The sequence below is a fragment of the Myxine glutinosa genome, chromosome 4, assembly GCF_964187855.1.
Source record: "Myxine glutinosa chromosome 4, kmMyxGlut1.1, whole genome shotgun sequence".
NCBI classification, from domain to species: Eukaryota; Metazoa; Chordata; class Myxini; order Myxiniformes; family Myxinidae; genus Myxine; species Myxine glutinosa.
The window spans coordinates 107776257-107800045 of record NC_136264.1 but is presented as its reverse complement, the minus strand read 5'-3'; the positions used below and the strand labels follow the sequence as shown (position 1 = coordinate 107800045).

Genomic DNA, 23789 nt, shown 5'->3' with positions numbered 1-23789 from the left:
AAGGTCAAATGTTGAAATCGTTATTTTTTGAGTAACTTTGATCGGATCGTCTCCAAACTTCATGGGAATCTAGTATATGGTCCGGCGCTCAGCTGATTAGTTTTTTGTGGCGATCGGCCTTGACCTTCATGGTTAGCGCTGGAGGTCGACCTTGACCTTTGACCTTGACCTTCAGATCACTCTGTAGACCACAGTTATTATTGGAAACTCCTGTAACTTCGCATATCAGAGTCCTATAGAGATACCCTTCAGCACACAAAATTTTGAAGGTCAAGGTCAAAGGTCAAGGTCACTTTGTGGTCAATCATGGAGGTCGACGAAACCCTTATTTTTTGAGTAACTTTGATCGGATCGTCTCCAAACTTCATGGGAATCTAGTATATGGTCCGGCGCTCAGCTGATTAGTTTTTGGTGGCGATCGGCCTTGACCTTCATGGTTAGCGCTGGAGGTCGAAAATTATTGACCCCAAGGTCAAATGTTGAAATCGTTATTTTTTGAGTAACTTTGATCGGATCGTCTCCAAACTTCATGGGAATCTAGTATATGGTCCGGCGCTCAGCTGATTAGTTTTTGGTGGCGATCGGCCTTGACCTTCATGGTTAGCGCTGGAGGTCGAAAATTATTGACCCCAAGGTCAAATTTTGAAATCGTAGGTACCATATCGAGTAATACCTCATATGAATGCCCTTGATGAGTGCTTCCCAGATCTGTAAACAGTTTGACGCTATGACGTCATTTGATGACGTCATGACGAAAAAACGGAATTTTCATGAAAAAATTATTTCCTCAGTTCTCATCAAAATCTTTCAATATCTCGTGGGCAGACATTCCTCAAAGAGTCGCTTCTAGTGGATAGCAGTTCTGTTCACCTCAGTGTGACCTGAAGCAAGTCACTCATGTTCACATTTTGGCAAGATACGGTTCACCCTGTGGGTGACATAGGTTTATTTTTTTGTTTTTTTGTTTGTGGTTAATCATTTTTTTTCACGTTTAGATCACTCTGTAGACCACAGTTATTATTGGAAACTCCTGTAACTTCGCATATCAGAGTCCTATAGAGATACTCTTCAGCACACAAAATTTTGAAGGTCAAGGTCAAAGGTCAAGGTCACTTTGTGGTCAATCATGGAGGTCGACGAAACCCTTATTTTTTGAGTAACTTTGATCGGATCGTCTCCAAACTTCATGGGAATCTAGTATATGGTCCGGCGCTCAGCTGATTAGTTTTTGGTGGCGATCGGCCTTGACCTTCATGGTTAGCGCTGGAGGTCGAAAATTATTGACCCCAAGGTCAAATGTTGAAATCCTTATTTTTTGAGTAACTTTGATCGGATCGTCTCCAAACTTCATGGCAATCTAGTATATGGTCCGGCGCTCAGCTGATTTGTTTTTGGTGGCGATCGGCCTTGACCTTCATGGTTAGCGCTGGAGGTCGAAAATTATTGACCCCAAGGTCAAATTTTGAAATCGTAGGTACCATATCGAGTAATACCTCATATGAATGCCCTTGATGAGTGCTTCCCAGATCTGTAAACAGTTTGACGCTATGACGTCATTTGATGACGTCATGACGAAAAAACGGAATTTTCATGAAACAATTATTTCCTCAGTTCTCATCAAAATCTTTCAATATCTCGTGGGCAGACATTCCTCAAAGAGTCGCTTCTAGTGGATAGCAGTTCTGTTCACCTCAGTGTGACCTGAAGCAAGTCACTCATGTTCACATTTTGGCAAGATACGGTTCACCCTGTGGGTGACATATGTTTTTTTTGTTTGTTTTTTTTTGTTTGTGGTTAATCATTTTTTTTTCACGTTTAGATCACTCTGTAGACCACAGTTATTATTGGAAACTCCTGTAACTTCGCATATCAGAGTCCTATAGAGATACCCTTCAGCACACAAAATTTTGAAGGTCAAGGTCAAAGGTCAAGAGTAGTGTAATAATGTTGCTTCTGGGACACCTCCGTTTAACATGGGAAATCCCTATCTAATGTCATTTACCCCCTTGTCTTTTTCAAAAATCATAAACACCTCTATTTCTCCCACCCTCATCTTTATGAACCTTTTGTCTGTAGTACCTATCCTTAATGTTGTTCATTAGACCACTCAAACACTACAAATATTTGTTTTCTCTTATAGACCTATCATCCTTCTTCTACATATCATCTGGCAGATTAATCTTTGACCCATTCACTTCCATATTAATTCTTTCCCTCCCTCATTGACCCTAAACACCTATATTTCTCTCACCCTTTTCTTTACGAACCTTCTAACCTTTTGACATGCTATCCTTATTCATTAGACCACTTAAACACCTGTGATCCTTCTGACCTTATGGACCTTTTAACCTTTTACTCTTAATATCATCTGGTGAATATAACCCACTCAAACAACGACCCTACAAATATTTGTTTATGCGTGGGAAATAATTTAATTCTCCTACAACTCTCCTCACCGTCTCATCCAACTCACCGGTATTTAAATTAATTCTCTTATTTGTTTTGTGAACTTTTTTACCAGTTGCCTTTTCAATTATACTTATTTGATATTTTTTACATTCATTTTGTTTTCCATTTATATACCACTCGAACCTTTTCTAATTAATAGCTCACTGTTGAGAAATGACGTTGTTTCACTTGGATAACTTCCAAGGAATTCTCTTTGTCTTGTTTCCTGTTTTTCACAAACACACGCCCTCAGTTTCCAAAAGCTGACAAGCACTTCAGTTCCCCGAAATACATTTTGTTCATTATAAAAAGAGAGGTCTCCGAATGGGACATTTAAACATTGTGAACGAAGATGAGCTTGTCTTATTCCAGTCTTTCCTCTGATGAAGAATACTCGCCAGGACATTGGTAAGTTCATTTGGTATTAAACACTGTTAATGAGAGCTTTGTATGTGATTAATTATACAACTAATAATTTATTTTTCCTATTCATTGCAGCAATTCAAATATTGTAAATATCCTGGCAGAATTTCAAGTTGTTTCTCAAGAGTTCCACAACGAACTGAATACGGGTTTGAATAACCTACCTCCGAGATGGTGGGCTCAGAATGAATTCAATGTTTCACCGTTCTTAGAAAATTCACGTGAAAGGTATGATAGAAAATAAAAAACGAGAGGTGTGTGCATGTGTGTGTGCATGTGTGTGTGTGTATGTGTATGTGTGTGCATGTGTGTCTGTGATTAAAATAGAGAGATCGAATTGTGAGGAACAGAAATGAAAAAATGAGATTGTGTGTGTGTGTGTGTGTGTGTATGTGTGTGTGTGTGTATGTGTGTGTTCTTGTGTGTATGTATCTATGCATGTGTGTGTGTGTGTATGTGTGTGTGTATGTATCTGTGAATGTGTGTGTGTGTGCGTGTGTGTGATGTTTTGTCAAGCTTACTTCAGCATAGTAATTTCTCCTTATTTTGTTTGCAGCCTCGAAGACCAAAGCTTGGAGTGGGACGATTTTGGACTCCATAGGAATGGTTATTTCCTGTCATCCTGTGATATCCTTAATTTTCATCTCGACGATCTGGACGCTAAGCTGGATTTTTTCGAGGTAAGCATGTGTGTACGTGTGTGTGGTTCACCGTTTATAATAGGTACACCATATCCCTGCGCATCGTAAGAGGTGATTCAGGGTTGGTGTCAGGAAGGGCATCCGACCCTATATTAATAATAATAATAATAATACATTTATTTTGTATAGCGCTTTTCAAGACGCTTTGACATGGAACATAAATATGAAATAAATATCTCTCCCCTCTTGTCTTTAATAGAAAGAGATTCAAAACCTGAAGACATCTGCTGAACCAACCTTTGACTTGTGCTGGGAAGAAATTGATGACTTATGCTGGGGAGAAGTTGAATGTATACCTCAAGAAAAATGTTTTAATAATATAAAGATTTTAATGTTTTCAATATTTATATATATTTGTTTTGTTTACAATTATTTAATTCTTAATTACAAAAAGAGAATAAAGGAGGGAACGGGGAGGTGCACCCCTGCCAAAGACCCTTCACCCCCCTCATCCCACCCCTCCCCTCCCCTTGTGTGTGTGGGGAAGGTGGGGGTGGGATGAGGGGGGTGAAGGGTCAAGGGTGGGGGTGCACGGAGGGTGGGGGATGATGGGTGTGGTCTGTGTGGGCGGGGTCTGTGTGGGCGGGGTCTGTGTGGGCGGGGTCTGTGTGGGCGGGGTCTGTGTGGGCGGGGTCGGTGTGGGCGTGGCTTATGATTTTTTATTTATTTAATTTTTTTTTATTATTACCACGAATTAAATTAGCTAATATGGGTGGGGTGAATAGAAATGTTGTTTAATGAATTATTAGCTTTGTTTTTTGTAATTCTTGCGAGTAAAATGAACCCAAGATTTCTTCTCGATTTATATCATTTAATTTGTAAGTCCAAGGGTTTGTAGCCATTACATCAACGATTATAAATAATTCATTAGTCCATTTTTGTGTATAACCTTTCTCAAAATGGCTTTTCCATTTGTATATCCTTACAATATCACCAACTTTAAACTTGGGCTTTCTCAAATTAATCTCCTTTTCATATTCTAATTTTGTAAATGTTTCTGATGGTTTTGATTGTGTTGATGAATGAACTGTATTATTGTAATTATCTACAATATCCTGAATTAAATACACCCATTTTTGAGAACCGAGTTGTGTGAATTTTTTATATAATTTCTCTTTTAAAGTACGATTAAAACGCTCAATAACAACTGCCTTTCCTTCATTAAAGGTGCTGTATAATTTAATACCCTTCCCCTTAAGAAATTTCATGAATATTTTGTTATAGAACTCTGTTCCCTCATCAGTCCATAACTTCTTTGGTTTCCTTTTATCCCGATCAAATATTAGCTTAAAGGCTAACATTAAAGTATCACCCCTTTTATTTTTTAAAGGGACAACCCAGGCAAATCTACTCCTCAAATCAATAACGGTTAAAGCATACCTGTATCCCCTGTCATTATTCAATTCAATTAAATCAGCGGACCATATGTGGTCAGTGTATTTAGAATAAACCTTCCTTCTTTTAAACTTTGTGATTATAGGTTTGTGTAATTCTTCAGCCAAAAGCTCCTCAGTCTTGATGGCATCATTAGAGCCTAATAGTTTTTTGAGGAATAACCAAGACCAAGTTTCAATTTAGCATTTATCAAATTTCTCACAATAAACCTATCAACTTTCTCTCTCAACGTTGGATTTTGTATCAAAGACAAATTATACAACATTTCGCTGTCGGCTTTATGTTTTTCAGTCAACGTAGTGGTTTTCCCATAAGCAATATCATGCTTCATACACACTTCGTCAACCCTATTTGTAGGTTTAGACCAAGGTTTAGGATTGTCAGCCTCATCTAATCTTTTATCCAAGTTTGTTCCTGGACCACAGAAAGAATACCCTGGAAGGTGTAATTCCCCTGGAATTCCAGTTGTTGTAAATTTACTTCCTGACAGAAACTTTTGTATGTCTCCTCCTCTTTTAGGAGAGATGAATTGGCACTTTTTAGAGCCACATACTTGACATATTCCTTTTTGATAAACTCTATTATTTTTAGCTTTAACATAAGAGATATTTTTAGATTTAGTTTTCTTTTTACATTTGAGACAATAACTCATATTTATTTATCAGAAAAATTCCGACAGAGTATCAAAACCTTTTTGGTTTTCAACATATACATTTCAATCTTTATTTTTAAAACATAAAGAATCCTAAGGAATGCCTTCACTCTCTCCTCCATTTATTTACAAATAAAAACTAACTAAAGTCAATGACACCAACATCATCAATCACATAATCTTTTCCTTCTTCTTCTTCTTCTTCTTCACCACTTTCTCGTTTAAATCTCTGAAATTGAAGACATTGACGTTCTTATTTTTGAAACCATTATCTTCATAAGAGTTGTTAATTCTTTAATTTCCTCTTCGGTGCGTTGAGATTGATTTATTTGCTTTAATACACTCAATCTTTTATGAATCTCAGTGATTTCCATCTTTTTATATTTTTCCTCCCTCTCTCTTTGCTCCCTCTCCTCCTCCTCCATTTTCTCCCTCTCCTCCTTCTCCTTTTTCTCCCTTTTCTCCCTTTCCTCCTTCTCCCTTTTCTCCCTTTCCTCCTTCTCCTTTTTCTCCCTTTCCTCCTTCTCCTTTTTCTCCCTCTCCTCCTTCTCCTTTTTCTCCCTCTCCTCCTTCTCCTCCTTTTTCTCCCTCTCCTCCTTCTCCTCCCTCTCCCTTTCCTCCTTCTCCTTTTTCTCTCTTTCCTCCTTCTCTTCTTCAACTCCTTCCTCATCCCTTGCTACCCTTGAGTTTGAACCCCAAAGAATATTATACATATACTCATCTGGATTTTGAGATATTCTTGTATCTATAATTATTTTTCTCATAATAGGATACCAATAAGATTTGTTGACGATTTCTAAAAGAGTTTTATATTTCATAACTTTGAGAAGTTCATTTTTATTTAATATTTTAAACAAGTCTCTATTTGTGGGTTTAACAATATCAGTATAAGGCCAGTTTTTTATGACAAAATTCCCATGTATATGCTCCAAATCATAAGGTATGTAATACCGAGCACCCTTTTCTTGTAGGTATCCTTGAATACAAAAATTATAATTCTCTTGTAGTCTTCTTCCTGCCATTTATGTATCAGAAATATATGTGAGATTAATATTATGACAGGTAATACCACCCCATCTTCCCACTACCAAATCGGTTTGTATTCCTCGGCTTTCTATCCTTATCTCATTACCTTCCTTCTTTGTCATGCGAACCATCGCTATACTATCATATATTTTTATTTTCTTAAAATCACGTATTTGTTGTTTACTAATTGTACTTCCACATAAATCCTTATCTTCACCAAGTGGATAATATTCTTCTTTACGAGACTGATTTAAATCATGTAGGTCTTCTATGTTTATTGAAAAAGACCAATTATACCCTAAATCAGGCATATCATACCCCCATTTATTAATTCGCATATTAACTAAATGTCCTTCTTTATAAAATTTAATTGTAAGCAGGTAGTTAAATTCAATGAGGAAAGGTGTATGGTCAGTATAACCAGGTGTTGTGGTTGTAAATTTTACTTGTTTCACAAAACGTGCTGTTTTCTTTAAAGATATATATTGTGATAAATCACTGAATCTAATCAAGTCATTCGCATCTGTAGGGTTTGGATAATTGATTAATTTATAAGTATTCTTCATATTAATATTTTTACTTACACTATATTTTTGTCGTTCAGCCTGTGCCTTTGTATAATAATTTGATAAATCAATATCCTGAGAGGATTTTCCAAAGATAGAACCATCTTTTCCAACATAGGTCATTTATATTAGATAAAAAATGATATCATAAAAATTTTCATTATTGTTGAGTTGAAATAATACATATAAACATAATTGGCCACAACATTTAGAATTAATTTCTTGAACTTGGAATGTTTGATAAACACCATTCTGTAAGAATTGTATTACTTCAACAGGTGGTGGCATACCATAACTATCAAAATAATATTTATCCTGACTATTATGAATACAAACCCAATGAGAACCATTCTGTGTGTCTAAATTCATAATAATATTCTTTGTATTCTTATTTATATGTGTTAATTCATCTCTCATACAAATAACCACATTATCAATTTTTAGTGTTTTACAATACTTAGCTAGTTCTATATTTGACGTTGTATTCTTTCCAAATTGTTTAAACCATTTATCCATTTATTTATGAGAAAGATACAATCCATTACCCCGTTTAGTTAGTTTAACACCCGCTTGAGCGATAGAGGAAAGCATATCTCCAACCAACAATCTAGCTTTATCAGGTAGACTTTCAAGTTTTTGAGCAAAATCTACAATTACACCACTTCCACTAATTTGTTTCTCCAACTCCTTGTTATGTCTTTCCAATTCTTTTTGAGCTTTTAGTTGTGCCTTCCTTTCGTTAGCAGTTTTTACCGCTGCTGAAATACCACCAGTCAATGCTCCCGCCGCACTTAAACCAGCAAATAAAGGAATTAGAAACGGGAGAAATCCTCCTCTTGACTCGTCTATTGAATATTTCTTTAACATAGGTTTCGTCATTTTAATTTTAAGTGATCCAACATCATTTAGTGTTTTTACTTGTGTGTGTGTGAGTAAAACATCAATTCTTACAGCTCCTTTTCTTTGAATTGTATTAACATTAATAATACAAGGCTTTTGATTTTGAATACAAGATGTTAATTTATTAAGATTGATTTGATTAACATATACCCCAACCATTTATTTATGAGAAAAAACCTATGTGATATTAATCATAACACCATTATCTGTATTAATCTGTAATTCTGTTTCCTCCAAAAGCAAACAATATGCATTAACCTCTTCACTCTCCCCTCTTTCAATGTATAGAGAAGTATCCACTCGATTAGACTTTATAGTTTCCTTTTGAGAACTCAGGTCAATTGCGTAGATTGTATAAAGTTTTTGAAACGCAACCATATCCAAAATAGGATCATTATTACCATTACTTTCACACACCTTTTGGTAGGACTTGTAGGCTTCCGCATAATCATTTTTTTCCCAATCAATTTCCAATCTATCTCGCGGATAAAATGTGCCATCAAGAGAAACCCGAAGTTGTTTCACCTTTGCATTATCACTCAGGGCATTATTCTTATTAGTACCGTCCTCTCCATCTGGTTTTTTAAAAATGAGCCAGAGGTATCGTGGCTTTCCTTGAAGAACACCTAAATTCCAAGTGTAGGTAGTGTGTTCCAGTTTAACGTGTTGACATCTTCTTTTAAGGTATGATACATTTAGCGGTTTCTTTGAGTTAAGTCTTCTATTTAACATCTCTTCCGTTTTAAGATTAGGAGTATATTCACTGATATACCAACACAAATCATTAATAACAAATTTATTATTTTCTCCAAAAGCATTTTCATCCCCAAAAAGCAACCTATTTACATTATCATTCCTTTGTAGTTGAAATCTAATTTTAAGCCCATACAAAACTTTATCATAATCGCAAAATCCAAATATACCTTTAAGAGGTACTGCTACGGTAAAACTATTCACTGCTTTTGTTTCATCATTATACATTGACTTCCTTTGACTATAACCAGGGTCTGCGTTTGTACCCGTTGACATATCAGGAATAAAACCTTCAACAGCTCCCTTACCCATTCTATCACTAAACGAATATAGTGTAAATTTCATCATTTCAGATGTAGCAGAGACATAATCAACCGCTTCAACCTCTTGTGTTCCAATATACAGGCGGACACTATCAAACATTTTCCAGAAGAAATCATTTACGAGTGTAGCATTAGTATTATTCGCAGCCTTAGTGAATTTAAATTTACACAGCAAGAAACTATCAGCTATATTCAAGTAAGTTTGTTGATTATTTATTTCAAAACTTTTTGTTCCGTTTGAATTCCAGTCTGTTCCTGTTATAGCATTTACCTTAAAATAGTCTTCCTTTTTAGTAGAGTTTGAAATGATAATCGTATCATCCAAATCATAGATACTATCAATCGCTTCCATACTTGTATTTATATAGCATTAAAATCGTTGAAACCCTGACCCAAGTATTTTAATGATTTTTTGTCGTTCTTGTGAAGATAGTTGAGTTTTACCTTTTTTAATTTCTTTGATTGCTTGTAATTTATGAGACTCCTTTTGAGCATCTTTTATACTCTTTATAGCACCCGCAACGGAGCCCACGGCAGAAGCAGTTGAACCAATTAGGTCTTTATGTTTAAGGATGGTTGAACCAATACCCATTAGAGTATCAATTATCCCATCTCCTTTATTTCTAAATTGATGTCCCACACCCCGTTGTCGCTTTGGTTTATAGTATCCTCTCCCAAGAAACATACCTTCACCCTTATAGTATGGTGAAAGGAACATCCCATCCCCTGTAATTATTTTATATTTTCCCAACTCGTGTTTTCTCACAATAACCATTATTTATTTATTGAAAAACTTCACGTAGGTGAATTCTGATGGATATAATTTCATCATTAAAGGATATCATACGATTATCTTGGTCGGTTATCCTAAAATTTACTCTGTATATGGTTTTTCCTGACACAGGTAAATAGACAAGATTTTTTGGTTCCATATTAAATTTATAACCAATCGGGGTTGAGTATGCGCTGAATGAAAATATTGTATTTGTTCTTATTCCATCGTTATAAGCACCATCAATCAAATCACAATGAATTAATACTGAATTTATACCGGAGGATATTTGAATGACATTATCACTGTAAGACGTCCCGTTAGTTTCAATCTTTTTAGAAGAGAACCCCAATAGCTCTCTGAACGAATTTTCAATCGTGAAATCAACTTTATAATTATTTTTAAGTTTAATAGTTGATTTTGAAGTGTGTTTTTGAATATCTATTACAATATTTTTTGGTTCATCACCTTTTTCTTTCATAAGGCGAGAGACTTCTGAAGATATTTGAGAAATCTCGTAAGCTCCAGGTGAAACGGTTATAGTTTTATATCCACTTCCTGGATTATAACTAAACTTGTTGTTTTTCTCTGTGATATTAAAAAGGGTATTGTAAGTTTCCATTGACAACAAAGATGCCTCATATGAGGTAAGGGGGTCAAGTTGTAGTGGGTAAGGGAATGAAGCTGTGTAATCGCTCGTTGTGAAATTAAAACTAAGAATTGTGCTTCTCATCTTATTTAATATCTAATAAAATATCTTTGTATTGACATTTATTAATTATTTTCATGTTCATCAACTGATCTAAAATGGCTGAGGATTCATTAAAACAATTGTTGTTTCCAGCCTTCTTACTACCTAACAACAATAATAGCCTATTAACTAATTGTGATGGGTCATTTGGAAGAAAACTAACACCCGAACCAAGCTTACTTAAAGCATCAATAATATGTTTCTCCTTCTCATTCTTCTTACTTTTACCAGCAACAGAAACTCCATAATCAAGTGCATTTAGCAACTCAATATATACCCTATCTTCCTCTCTTTCCATATCAAGTGGTTCCTCAAAATATTTTGAACCGCTGAATCCGGGGTTTGTTAGAAGAAACATTAATCTTGGAGTTAATTTAACATTTGGTTGAGTAGAACTCAAGAACATCAATTCATCATTAAATATCAATACCTTTTCTTCCACAAGATGAAACACTGCTGGTTCTTCTGTTGGAATGAGACCTGCTCTGGTTTTTGAACCCGCCGAATATTCATTGTTTTGAAGAGCTTCCACAACATAATTAGGGGGTTGATTTACCTCCTCAAGTTTCCGAAATAATCCCTCGTCATCATATTCTAATTCACCAAGTTCTTGTTTTGTTATCTGACTAAAATCTTTGAGCATTTGGAGTTTTTTCGGAGTAAATTCTACTGTGGGAACTGTAGGTGAGTGTTGAGTTTTCAAAAGTGGTTTAAAGAATTTCTCTTGTTTTCTTTCAAAGGCTTCTTCACCAGTTAGTTTCTGTCTCCGTTTCTTCTTTATCTCTTCCTGTTGTTTAACAACTTTTGAAACTAATTGTTGATGTTCCTTAAACTTTCTTTCTCTTTCTTCAGTATTCATTTTCTGTATTTATTTATTGAAAAATATCATTTAGTATCTCATCTTGTTTCACAACAATATATTTATATTTTCCAATCGTGTGTTTCATATAATTTTCAAATTCTTTTTTACTACATAACGTAGAGCAATTATCTCTCCAAAAATTATTTACATCTATTGAATTTAACTTAAATAAAATAAAAGTATTGGCATTGTTTCTTATTGAGCGTCGAGGGAGTTGAAAATATGATTGACTAAGATATATACAATTACAAGAAGAATGTCTCCCTCTTGTATAGTAGCTATCCATTACTGTTTGGTTTCTCTCATTAACACAATCATCAAAGATGACGAGGTTCTTTTTTGATTTATCTAAATCTTGAGGTGAAGGTATATCATCCGTATTATCACTGAGAATACAAGTTATGGGTTTCGATTTTGATTTCTGTGTATCACAAAATAATTGTATTATATCTTCAATATTATAATCATTCAGTTTGTTTTGAAGTTTAAATAAACCGATAATGTCTTCCTTTTTAAGACCTGCATTAAAACCCTGTGAGAGTAGTTGATACTCGGGTTGAAAACTTGACTTTGTAAAAATTATTAAATTATCATAATCTAAAAAATTAGGACCAAGGAGCATCTTTAAAAGTAAACAGGTTTTCCCACATCCGCTTGAACCAACTATTAGACATCTCAATGAATTTGGAATGTTTTTATGGTTATTAAATTTTATCTTATTTTCCCAAACGGGTAAAAAATCATTCATTTATATATTTGGAAAACAAGTCATCCAACTTTTTTTGAGCTATTTTAGAAACTCTATATTTTATCCTGAGTTCTGGTTTAATTTCAAAATAATTCATTATTTTATTTATGTAGTATCTTGTATTAACATTTCCATTAAAATTATTTTGAATAATAAATATCATTAAACCCTTATACATTTCCTCAATACAAAGAGTCTCTTTCCTTGTAAGAAATGGTGTATTATCACCATAATGCTTAACATTCATCTCTCTTATTAATCTTGTAAAGTAATTCATTTTTGGTTCTAATTTAAAAGAGTTATATGTTTTTTTATATTTCTTATTATCATTAATTAGAATATAATCACAGAATAAACATTGTTTATATGAATCCTCATCATTAAGCCCCACTCTATCACAAGCCGGACAATTCTCTAATTTATCATATGGAGAGTCTGGAAATTCTAAATATCCTTCAGAACTTATCATATTTATGTGGTAAATTTTTACTTAAACTAAATGCAAGTTTATTCATTAATAAATACAATGTTTCAAAGCACAAAAGACAAATTTCAATCAATCTCTACTTCGGTGGAAGATATAGAAAAATATGTCAAAGATGTTAAATTGAACAAAGATAAATATGGAAATTTTTGGGTAAAACCAGTTATGGAAAATAACATGAGCCCCTCTATTTCATTTAAAGGAAGAGCTCTAACTATACCTGGAAAGACATCCATTAAAGTAAATCTAACAAAAGTTTCTCCTCTACTCCTGGCAATTTATTCAAAGCTTGAAAAAGTGATTGACCACGATACTTTGAAAAAGAATGATAAGACCATTAATAATTCTAGAGGAGACATTTGTATTTTCTTTAATAATCCAAAGGGTGTAGATCTAAGTAAAATGAATGATGTTAATATTTCTGGTGAAATGTCATTTCGTTCTATGATAGTTAGAGATTATTTAAAGATAACTTTTGATATAAAAATTGTAGAGATTGAATCTGTTAATGAAAGAAAGTATATAGATATTGATGGGAATATTTTTCTTGCTAATTAAATATGAGTCAATACAGCAGTGAAGATTTTACTATTTCATTGAACTCGGACGATAGTGATGATAGTATTTCATTGAACTTGGATGATGGTGATGATAGTATTTCATTGAACACAGATGATAGTTATGATACTAATAGTTTGTGCTCAAATGATAGTTATGAGAGTAGCTTTATTGATGACTCTGAGTATGATTCTGAGTATTCATGTGATAGTTATGACTTAGATGATTCTGAGTGAAAAAGTGTTTTAGTTTAAGCACAGTGATATATATAAAACGGAGCTGTAAAGCTCAAAAGTGTTTTAGTTTAAGCACAGTGATATATATAAAACGGAGCTGTAAAGCTCAAAAGTGTTTTATTTTAAGCACAGTGATATATATAAAACACCACGTTTTCTCACGCTATAAATATGGTTTATTGTGATACTTGCGAGAAGGAAGTAAAATATTATAAACAACATATTCTCACCGCAAAACATACATACAACATTTTAAACAAACTTTCCCCTCTTCCACCTGAAACAAAACACTGTTCTACATGTAATAAAAATATCCTCAAGAAAGGCTTCAAAATACATCTTAAAACAAATCTACATTTATCAAATTTTATCACAACTAAAAACTCTGATGGAGCATTCAAAGGACATATTAAAATAAGAGTCTTTAACTTCAAACCTCCTGAACCAGAGTCTATAGTTGATGCTGTAGAAATAGTTAAACCTGCTGTTCAAACGTTGATTGAAAAAACACTAAAGGAAATGAAACCACTTAAATTTTATATGGGAGTAAAATTAGAAATGACAAAGGATGAAGGAGTTATAGATGCACCATACATGAGAACTGAGCCACACTTTATATCTTCATATCAAGATTTTAAAACATCAGGAGTCTATGATGAACTTATTAAACAAGAGCAAGATGTGGATAATTCAATCGTAGGAAGTGGATTCAATATAGGAAAAATTATTTACATAGACATTCATATTCTTAAATCAGATCCTCTAAAAGCTTCTTCTTACATTGATTTACCCAGTGTTATCAAAAATAGAAAAGCAGTTATCAATATCAAAAATAAAGACAATAAATGTTTTCTCTGGTCTATTTTAGCACACTTACATCCTCCACATTTTCATGATGAAAGAGTATCTCATTATAAAAAATATGAGAATACATTAAATACGAAAGATCTAAAGTTTCCGATGACTTTAAATGATATTCCTAAATTTGAAAAGATGAATAATTTATCAGTTAATGTTTATGGTCTAACAGAAACAAACAACATTCAGGTTTTAAAGCTTTCTGACAATTGTAAACAAACTCATATTAATCTTCTATATTTTAATTCAGACGAAAATTCACATTATACATACATCAAAGATATTGCTAAATTAATAAAACCACAAGTCTGTAAGAGAACAAATAAAATATATATTTGTTTGCGTTGTCTTAACTTCTTCAATTCACAAGAAAGATTAGATAAACATTCAAATTATTGTGGCGAACATAAATCAACGGTAATCAATATGCCTAAAGAAGGCTCAAAGATCACATTCAAAGATGAAAATAAAAAGATCAAACATCCATTTGTTATATATGCTGATTTTGAAAGTATTTTAGAAAAAATTGATACTGCTTCTCAAGATCCAAAAGAATCATACACAAATAAATATCAAAAACATACTCCTTGTGGTTTTTGTTATTATATCAAATCATCCGTTGGTGATAAATATAACAAGTTAGAGATGTATAGAGGCTCAAATACCCCAGAGGAGTTTGTGAAACGACTAGAAAAAGACTGTGTTCGATTAACCAAGATAATGAGAGAAACCAATAAACCAATGTCCTTAACAAGTAAAGAAAAAAGGGAATTTATAAAAAACAATGTCTGTCATATTTGTGAGGAGAAAATTGGTAAAGGTCTAAAGGTTAGAGACCATTGTCATCTCACTGGTAAATATAGAGGTCCGGCTCATCAAAGTTGTAATATTAATTATCAACTCCCCTCTTTCATTCCTGTCTTTCTTCATAACAACGCTCATTATGATACACATCTATTTATCAAGGAACTCTCAAAGACTTCTGGAAGTATCTCAGCAATTCCAAACACGGATCAGAAATACATTTCATTCACAAAAACAATTCACACATCTCCTATTACTCATATCAGATTTCTTGATACATTTAAATTCATGGCAAGTCCATTGGTTAACTTGGTTCAAAATCTAAAAGAGTTTCCATGTCTTTCAGAGTATTTTTTAGATAAAGATTTTCTAACACAAAAGGGAATTTACCCCTATGACTATATGGACTCATTTGAGAGATTCAATGAAACACAACTTCCTTCAAAAGAAAATTTCTATAACAAATTAAATAATAGTCATATATCTGATAAAGATTATGTACACGCACAAAATGTTTGGGAAAAATATAACATCAAGAATCTTGGCGAGTATCACGATTTGTATCTCAAAACTGATGTGCTTTTATTGGCCGATGTATTTGAAGCCTTTAGATCTGTTTGTCGCACTGGATATGGATTGGATCCTGCTCACTACTACACAGCACCTGGATTGGCCTGGAGTGCGATGTTGAAAATGACAAAACAAGATTTGGATTTGATAACCGATGTTGATATGCTTTTGATGATTGAAAAGGCAAAAAGAGGTGGAATTTCACAAGTCTGCTCGAGTAGATACGCAAAAGCAAATAACAAATATCTTCCAAATTATGATCCAACGAAAGAGAGTTCTTACTTGATGTACTATGACGCGAACAACCTGTATGGCTGGGCAATGTCTCAGGCTCTTCCTTATGGAAAACTTAGATGGGTAAAGGAAAAAGACTACAAAAACGTTTTACAAGATGTATGTATCTCTACACAAAAAGAATTGGATGAAGAAAAAGTTGGTTATTATTTTGAAATTGATTTAAAATATCCAGAGGAACTCCATAACCTACACAAAGATCTCCCATTTGCTTGTGAGAAAGAAAGTCCAAAGAAAGAATGGTTGAGTGATTATCAACGATCGTTTGATATAGGTGAATCAACAGAAAAATTACTTACTACATTATATAACAAGAAAAATTATGTTCTACACCAAAGAAATTTGCGACAATATTTATCAAAAGGTCTAAGAGTAGAGAAGATCCATAGGGTTCTAAAGTTCAATCAAAGTCATTGGTTAAAGGGGTACATTGATTTTAATACACAAAGAAGAACAGAGTCAAAAACAGATTTTGAGAAAGACTTTTATAAATTGATGAATAATGCGGTCTTTGGTAAGACTATGGAGAATGTGAGGAAAAGACAAAATATCAGACTATCAACATCTTGGGAACAAGCATCAAAATTAATTAATAGACCGAGTTTTACTCGAGCTGAGGTCTTTACTGAGAACTTTTGTGCGATCCATTTGATTAAAGAGAGTATTGAAATGAACAAACCTATTTATATTGGAACAACAATTCTTGATTTATCAAAGTCATTAATGTATGATTACTTTTATAATAACTTGAGGAAGAAATATCAAAATGATGTTAATCTACTTTATATGGATACAGATAGTTTTATTTTGAAAATTAATACCAACGATGTTTATTCAGACATGAAAAGAGACATTAATATCTATGACACGAGTAATTACAGTCCAGAGAGTGAGTTGTTCTCTTCTAAAAATAAAAAGGTGATTGGAAAGTTCAAGGATGAATTAGGAGGAAATGTTATGAGTGAATTTGTGGGATTGAGGTCAAAGGCTTATGCTTATAAATACATTGTGAATAACGTTGAAAAGACTGATAAGAAGTTAAAAGGTGTAAAGAAAAATGTTATTAAAGAAACAATAAACTTTAAGGATTATTATAACTGTTTAACAACAAAGAAAGAAGAGTTTAGAAAGATTAATGGAATAAGAAGTTATAAACATCAATTATATTCAGAAGAGATAAATAAGAAAGCATTGGGGGCTTTTGATGATAAGAGGTTTATTTTAGAAAATGGAATTGATAGTCTCCCTTATGGTTATATAAGTATATAAGTGATAAGATATATATATAAGTGATAAGATATATATAAGTGATAAGATATACATAAGTGATAAGATATATATAAGTGATAAGATATATATATAAGTGATAAGTTAAAAAGGGGGGGGGGGGGGGGGGGTTGGGGATTTTAACGGGCTACCGCCGCCTTTTTTACTATTATATAAATGATAGAACCAAGTATCAACCAGACTAAAGAGTGGAGGTGTAATCAACCTTGGTATATAAATGGAAAACATAATGAATGTGAAAAATATCAAATAGGTATAATTGAAAAGGCAACTGGTAAAAAAGTTCACAAAACAAATAAGAGAATTAATTTAAATACCGGTGAATTGGGTAAAAAAGATGGAAATATTTTTGAGTGGACGGAAAACTTTGATGGTTGTCAGGAAAATATATACTTTAATTTAAAAATGGTATGTGGCACTGGAGGCGCTCAAATAAGAACATTGAGGGAGGTTTACCATTTTATCTTAGCTCAGTTAAAATATCTTAATAAAGAACCAAACTCAAACATATTTTTTGTTAATGTATTAGACGGTGAGGAGAGTTGTAGGAGAATTAAATTATTTCCCACGCATAAACAAATATTTGTAGGGTCGTTGTTTGAGTGGGTTATATTCACCAGATGATATTAAGAGTAAAAGGTTAAAAGGTCCATAAGGTCAGAAGGATCACAGGTGTTTAAGTGGTCTAATGAATAAGGATAGCATGTCAAAAGGTTAGAAGGTTCGTAAAGAAAAGGGTGAGAGAAATATAGGTGTTTAGGGTCAATGAGGGAGGGAAAGAATTAATATGGAAGTGAATGGGTCAAAGATTAATCTGCCAGATGATATGTAGAAGAAGGATGATAGGTCTATAAGAGAAAACAAATATTTGTAGTGTTTGAGTGGTCTAATGAACAACATTAAGGATAGGTACTACAGACAAAAGGTTCATAAAGATGAGGGTGGGAGAAATAGAGGTGTTTATGATTTTTGAAAAAGACAAGGGGGTAAATGACATTAGATAGGGATTTCCCATGTTAAACGGAGGTGTCCCAGAAGCAACATTATTACACTACTGTCAAGGTCACTTTGCGGTCAATCATGGAGGTCAACGAAACCCTTATTTTTTGAGTAACTTTGATCGGATCGTCTCCAAACTTCATGGGAATCTAGTATATGGTCCGGCGCTCAGCTGATTAGTTTTTGGTGGCGATCGGCCTTGACCTTCATGGTTAGCGCTGGAGGTCGAAAATTATTGACCCCAAGGTCAAATTTTGAAATCGTAGGTACCATATCGAGTAATACCTCATATGAATGCCCTTGATGAGTGCTTCCCAGATCTGTAAACAGTTTGACGCTATGACGTCATTTGATGACGTCATGACGAAAAAACGGAATTTTCATGAAAAAATTATTTCCTCAGTTCTCATCAAAATCTTTCAATATTTCATGTGCGTTGGTCATGAAGACATACTATTCACCATACGAAATTATTAAGGTCAAGGTCAAATGGCAAGATACGGTTCACCCTGTGGGTGACATATGTTCATTTTTTTGTTTGTTTGTTTGTGGTTAATCATTTTTTTTTCACGTTTAGATCACTCTGTAGACCACAGTTATTATTGGAAACTCCTGTAACTTCGCATATCAGAGTCCTATAGAGATACCCTTCAGCACACAAAATTTTGAAGGTCAAGGTCAAAGGTCAAGGTCACTTTGTGGTCAATCATGGAGGTCGACGAAACCCTTATTTTTTGAGTAACTTTGATCGGATCGTCTCCAAACTTGGTGGGTATCTAGTATATGGTCCCGCGCTCAGCTGATTAGTTTTTGGTGGCGATCGGCCTTGACCTTCCAAGGTCAAAGGTCAAGGTCACTTTGCGGTCAATCATGGAGGTCAACGAAACCCTTATTTTTTGAGTAACTTTGATCGGATCGTCTCCAAACTTGGTGGGTATCTAGTATATGGTCCGGCGCTCAGCTGATTAGTTTTTGGTGGCGATCGGCCTTGACCTTCATTTTGTTTTTTTGTTTGTGGTTAATCATTTTTTTTTCACGTTTAGATCACTCTGTAGACCACAGTTATTATTGGAAACTCCTGTAACTTCGCATATCAGAGTCCTATAGAGATACCCTTCAGCACACAAAATTTTGAAGGTCAAGGTCAAAGGTCAAGGTCACTTTGCGGTCAATCATGGAGGTCAACGAAACCCTTATTTTTTGAGTAACTTTGATCGGATCGTCTCCAAACTTGGTGGGTATCTAGTATATGGTCCGGCGCTCAGCTGATTAGTTTTTGGTGGCGATCGGCCTTGACCTTCATGGTTAGCGCTGGAGGTCGAAAATTATTGACCCCAAGGTCAAATTTTGAAATCGTAGGTACCATATCGAGTAATACCTCATATGAATGCCCTTGATGAGTGCTTCCCAGATCTGTAAACAGTTTGACGCTATGACGTCATTTGATGACGTCATGACGAAAAAACGGAATTTTCATGAAAAAATTATTTCCTCAGTTCTCATCAAAATCTTTCAATATTTCATGTGCGTTGGTCATGAAGACATACTATTCACCATACGAAATTATTAAGGTCAAGGTCAAATGGCAAGATACGGTTCACCCTGTGGGTGACATATGTTCATTTTGTTTGTTTTTTTGTTTGTGGTTAATCATTTTTTTTTCACGTTTAGATCACTCTGTAGACCACAGTTATTATTGGAAACTCCTGTAACTTCGCATATCAGAGTCCTATAGAGATACCCTTCAGCACACAAAATTTTGAAGGTCAAGGTCAAAGGTCAAGGTCACTTTGCGGTCAATCATGGAGGTCAACGAAACCCTTATTTTTTGAGTAACTTTGATCGGATCGTCTCCAAACTTCATGGGAATCTAGTATATGGTCCGGCGCTCAGCTGATTAGTTTTTGGTGGCGATCGGCCTTGACCTTCATGGTTAGCGCTGGAGGTCGAAAATTATTGACCCCAAGGTCAAATTACGAAACCCTTATTTTTTGAGTAACTTTGATCTTATGATCTCCAAACTTGGTGGGTATATAGGGTGTGGTATGGCGCTCAGTTGATTAGTTTTTGGTGTCGATCGGCCTTGACCTTCAAGGTCATTTTGAAGGTCATTCAATTTTGACCAAAAGGTAAAATTTTCAAGTTTCAGTTACCATATCGAGTAGTACCTCAAATTGAAGCCCTTGTTGAGTGCTTTCCAAACATATAACTAGTTTGACAATGTGACGTCATTTGACGGCGTTATGACGAAAAAACTGCACTTTTCATGTATATTGTATTGCTTTAGTTCGCATTGTTTAGTTCACTCTGTAGAGCACAGTTCCCTTTGGAAACTCTTGTAAGTTCGCATATCAGAGTCTTTTAGAGATACCCTTTAGCACACAAAATTATGAAGGTCAAGGTCAAAGGTCAAGGTCACTTGGCAAGATACGGTTCACCCTGTGGGTGACATATGTTTATTTGTTTGTTTGTTTTTTTTTTTTTTTTTTTTTTTTTGTTTGTGGTTAATCATTTTTTTTCCACGTTTAGATCACTCTGTAGACCACAGTTATTATTGGAAACTCCTGTAACTTCGCATATCAGAGTCCTATAGAGATACCCTTCAGCACACAAAATTTTGAAGGTCAAGGTCAAAGGTCAAGGTCACTTTGTGGTCAATCATGGAGGTCGACGAAACCCTTATTTTTTGAGTAACTTTGATCGGATCGTCTCCAAACTTCATGGGAATCTAGAATATGGTCCGGCGCTCAGCTGATTAGTTTTTGGTGGCGATCGGCCTTGACCTTCATGGTTAGCGCTGGAGGTCGAAAATTATTGACCCCAAGGTCAAATGTTGAAACCCTTATTTTTTGAGTAACTTTGATCGGATCGTCTCCAAACTTCATGGGAATCTAGTATATGGTCCGGCGCTCAGCTGATTAGTTTTTGGTGGCGATCGGCCTTGACCTTCATGGTTAGCGCTGGAGGTCGAAAATTATTGACCCCAAGGTCAAATGTTGAAATCGTAGGTACCATATCTTCGCATATCTTCGCATGTAACTTCGCATATCAGAGTCCTATAGAGATACCCTTCAGCACACAAAATTTTGAAGGTCAAGGTCAAAGGTCAAGGTCACTTTGTGGTCAATCATGGAGGTCGACGAAACCCTTATTTTTTTAGTAACTTTGATCGGATCGTCTCCAAACTTCATGGGAATCTAGTATATGGTCCGGCGCTCAGCTGATTAGTTTTTGGTGGCGATCGGCCTTGACCTTCATGGTTAGCGCTGGAGGTCGAAAATTATTGACCCCAAGGTCAAATGTTGAAATCCTTATTTTTTGAGTAACTTTGATCGGATCGTCTCCAAACTTCATGGGAATCTAGTATATGGTCCGGCGCTCAGCTGATTAGTTTTTGGTGGCGATCGGCCTTGACCTTCATGGTTAGCGCTGGAGGTCGAAAATTATTGACCCCAAGGTCAAATTTTGAAATCGTAGGTACCATATCGAGTAATACCTCATATGAATGCCTTTGATGAGTGCTTCCCAGATCTGTAAACAGTTTGACGCTATGACGTCATTTGATGACGTCATGACGAAAAAACGGAATTTTCATGAAACAATTATTTCCTCAGTTCTCATCAAAATCTTTCAATATCTCGTGGGCAGACATTCCTCAAAGAGTCGCTTCTAGTGGATAGCAGTTCTGTTCACCTCAGTGTGACCTGAAGCAAGTCACTCATGTTCACATTTTGGCAAGATACGGTTCACCCTGTGGGTGACATATGTTTTTATTTTGTTTGTTTTTTTGTTTGTTTTTTTGTTTTTTTGTTTGTGGTTAATCATTTTTTTTCACGTTTAGATCACTCTGTAGACCACAGTTATTATTGGAAACTCCTGTAACTTCGCATATCAGAGTCCTATAGAGATACCCTTCAGCACACAAAATTTTGAAGGTCAAGGTCAAAGGTCAAGGTCACTTTGTGGTCAATCATGGAGGTCGACGAAACCCTTATTTTTTGAGTAACTTTGATCGGATCGTCTCCAAACTTCATGGGAATCTAGTATATGGTCCGGCGCTCAGCTGATTAGTTTTTGGTGGCGATCGGCCTTGACCTTCATGGTTAGCGCTGGAGGTCGAAAATTATTGACCCCAAGGTCAAATGTTGAAATCCTTATTTTTTGAGTAACTTTGATCGGATCGTCTCCAAACTTCATGGGAATCTAGTATATAGTCCGGCGCTCAGCTGATTTGTTTTTGGTGGCGATCGGCCTTGACCTTCATGGTTAGCGCTGGAGGTCGAAAATTATTGACCCCAAGGTCAAATTTTGAAATCGTAGGTACCATATCGAGTAATACCTCATATGAATGCCCTTGATGAGTGCTTCCCAGATCTGTAAACAGTTTGACGCTATGACGTCATTTGATGACGTCATGACGAAAAAACGGAATTTTCATGAAACAATTATTTCCTCAGTTCTCATCAAAATCTTTCAATATCTCGTGGGCAGACATTCCTCAAAGAGTCGCTTCTAGTGGATAGCAGTTCTGTTCACCTCAGTGTGACCTGAAGCAAGTCACTCATGTTCACATTTTGGCAAGATACGGTTCACCCTGTGGGTGACATATGTTTTTTTTGTTTGTTTTTTTTTGTTTGTGGTTAATCATTTTTTTTTCACGTTTAGATCACTCTGTAGACCACAGTTATTATTGGAAACTCCTGTAACTTCGCATATCAGAGTCCTATAGAGATACCCTTCAGCACACAAAATTTTGAAGGTCAAGGTCAAAGGTCAAGGTCACTTTGCGGTCAATCATGGAGGTCAACGAAACCCTTATTTTTTGAGTAACTTTGATCTTATGATCTCCAAACTTGGTGGGTATATAGGGTGTGGTATGGCGCTCAGCTGATTAGTTTTTGGTGTCGATCGGCCTTGACCTTCAAGGTCATTTTGAAGGTCATTCAATTTTGACCAAAAGGTAAAATTTTCAAGTTTCAGTTACCATATCGAGTAGTACCTCAAATTGAAGCCCTTGTTGAGTGCTTTCCAAACATATAACTAGTTTGACAATGTGACGTCATTTGACGGCGTTATGACGAAAAAACTGCACTTTTCATGTATATTGTATTGCTTTAGTTCGCATTGTTTAGGTCACTCTGTAGAGCACAGTTCCCTTTGGAAACTCTTGTAAGTTCGCATATCAGAGTCTTTTAGAGATACCCTTTAGCACACAAAATTATGAAGGTCAAGGTCAAAGGTCAAGGTCACTTTGCGGCCAATCATGGAGGTCGACGAAACACTAATTTTTTGAGTAACTTTGATCGGATCGTCTCCAAACTTCATGGGAATCTAGTATATGTTCTGGCGCTCAGCTGATTAGTTTTTGGTGGCGATCGG

The 23789-nt window shown here is 35.0% G+C and overlaps 1 protein-coding gene across 1 annotated transcript in view; it reads left to right on the top strand.

The window, feature by feature from the left end:
* Positions 1-2675: 2675 nt before the first annotated feature.
* LOC144891638 (uncharacterized) overlaps positions 2676-23789 on the top strand; it is a 177890-nt gene continuing 156776 nt past the window's right edge. The window contains exons 1-4 of the mRNA XM_078775288.1: positions 2676-2856; positions 2947-3099; positions 3428-3551; positions 3772-3989. Coding sequence (XP_078631414.1) covers positions 2801-2856; positions 2947-3099; positions 3428-3551; positions 3772-3989 — 551 coding nt within the window. The 5' untranslated portion in view covers positions 2676-2800. The remainder of the gene's footprint in view (positions 2857-2946; positions 3100-3427; positions 3552-3771; positions 3990-23789) is intronic.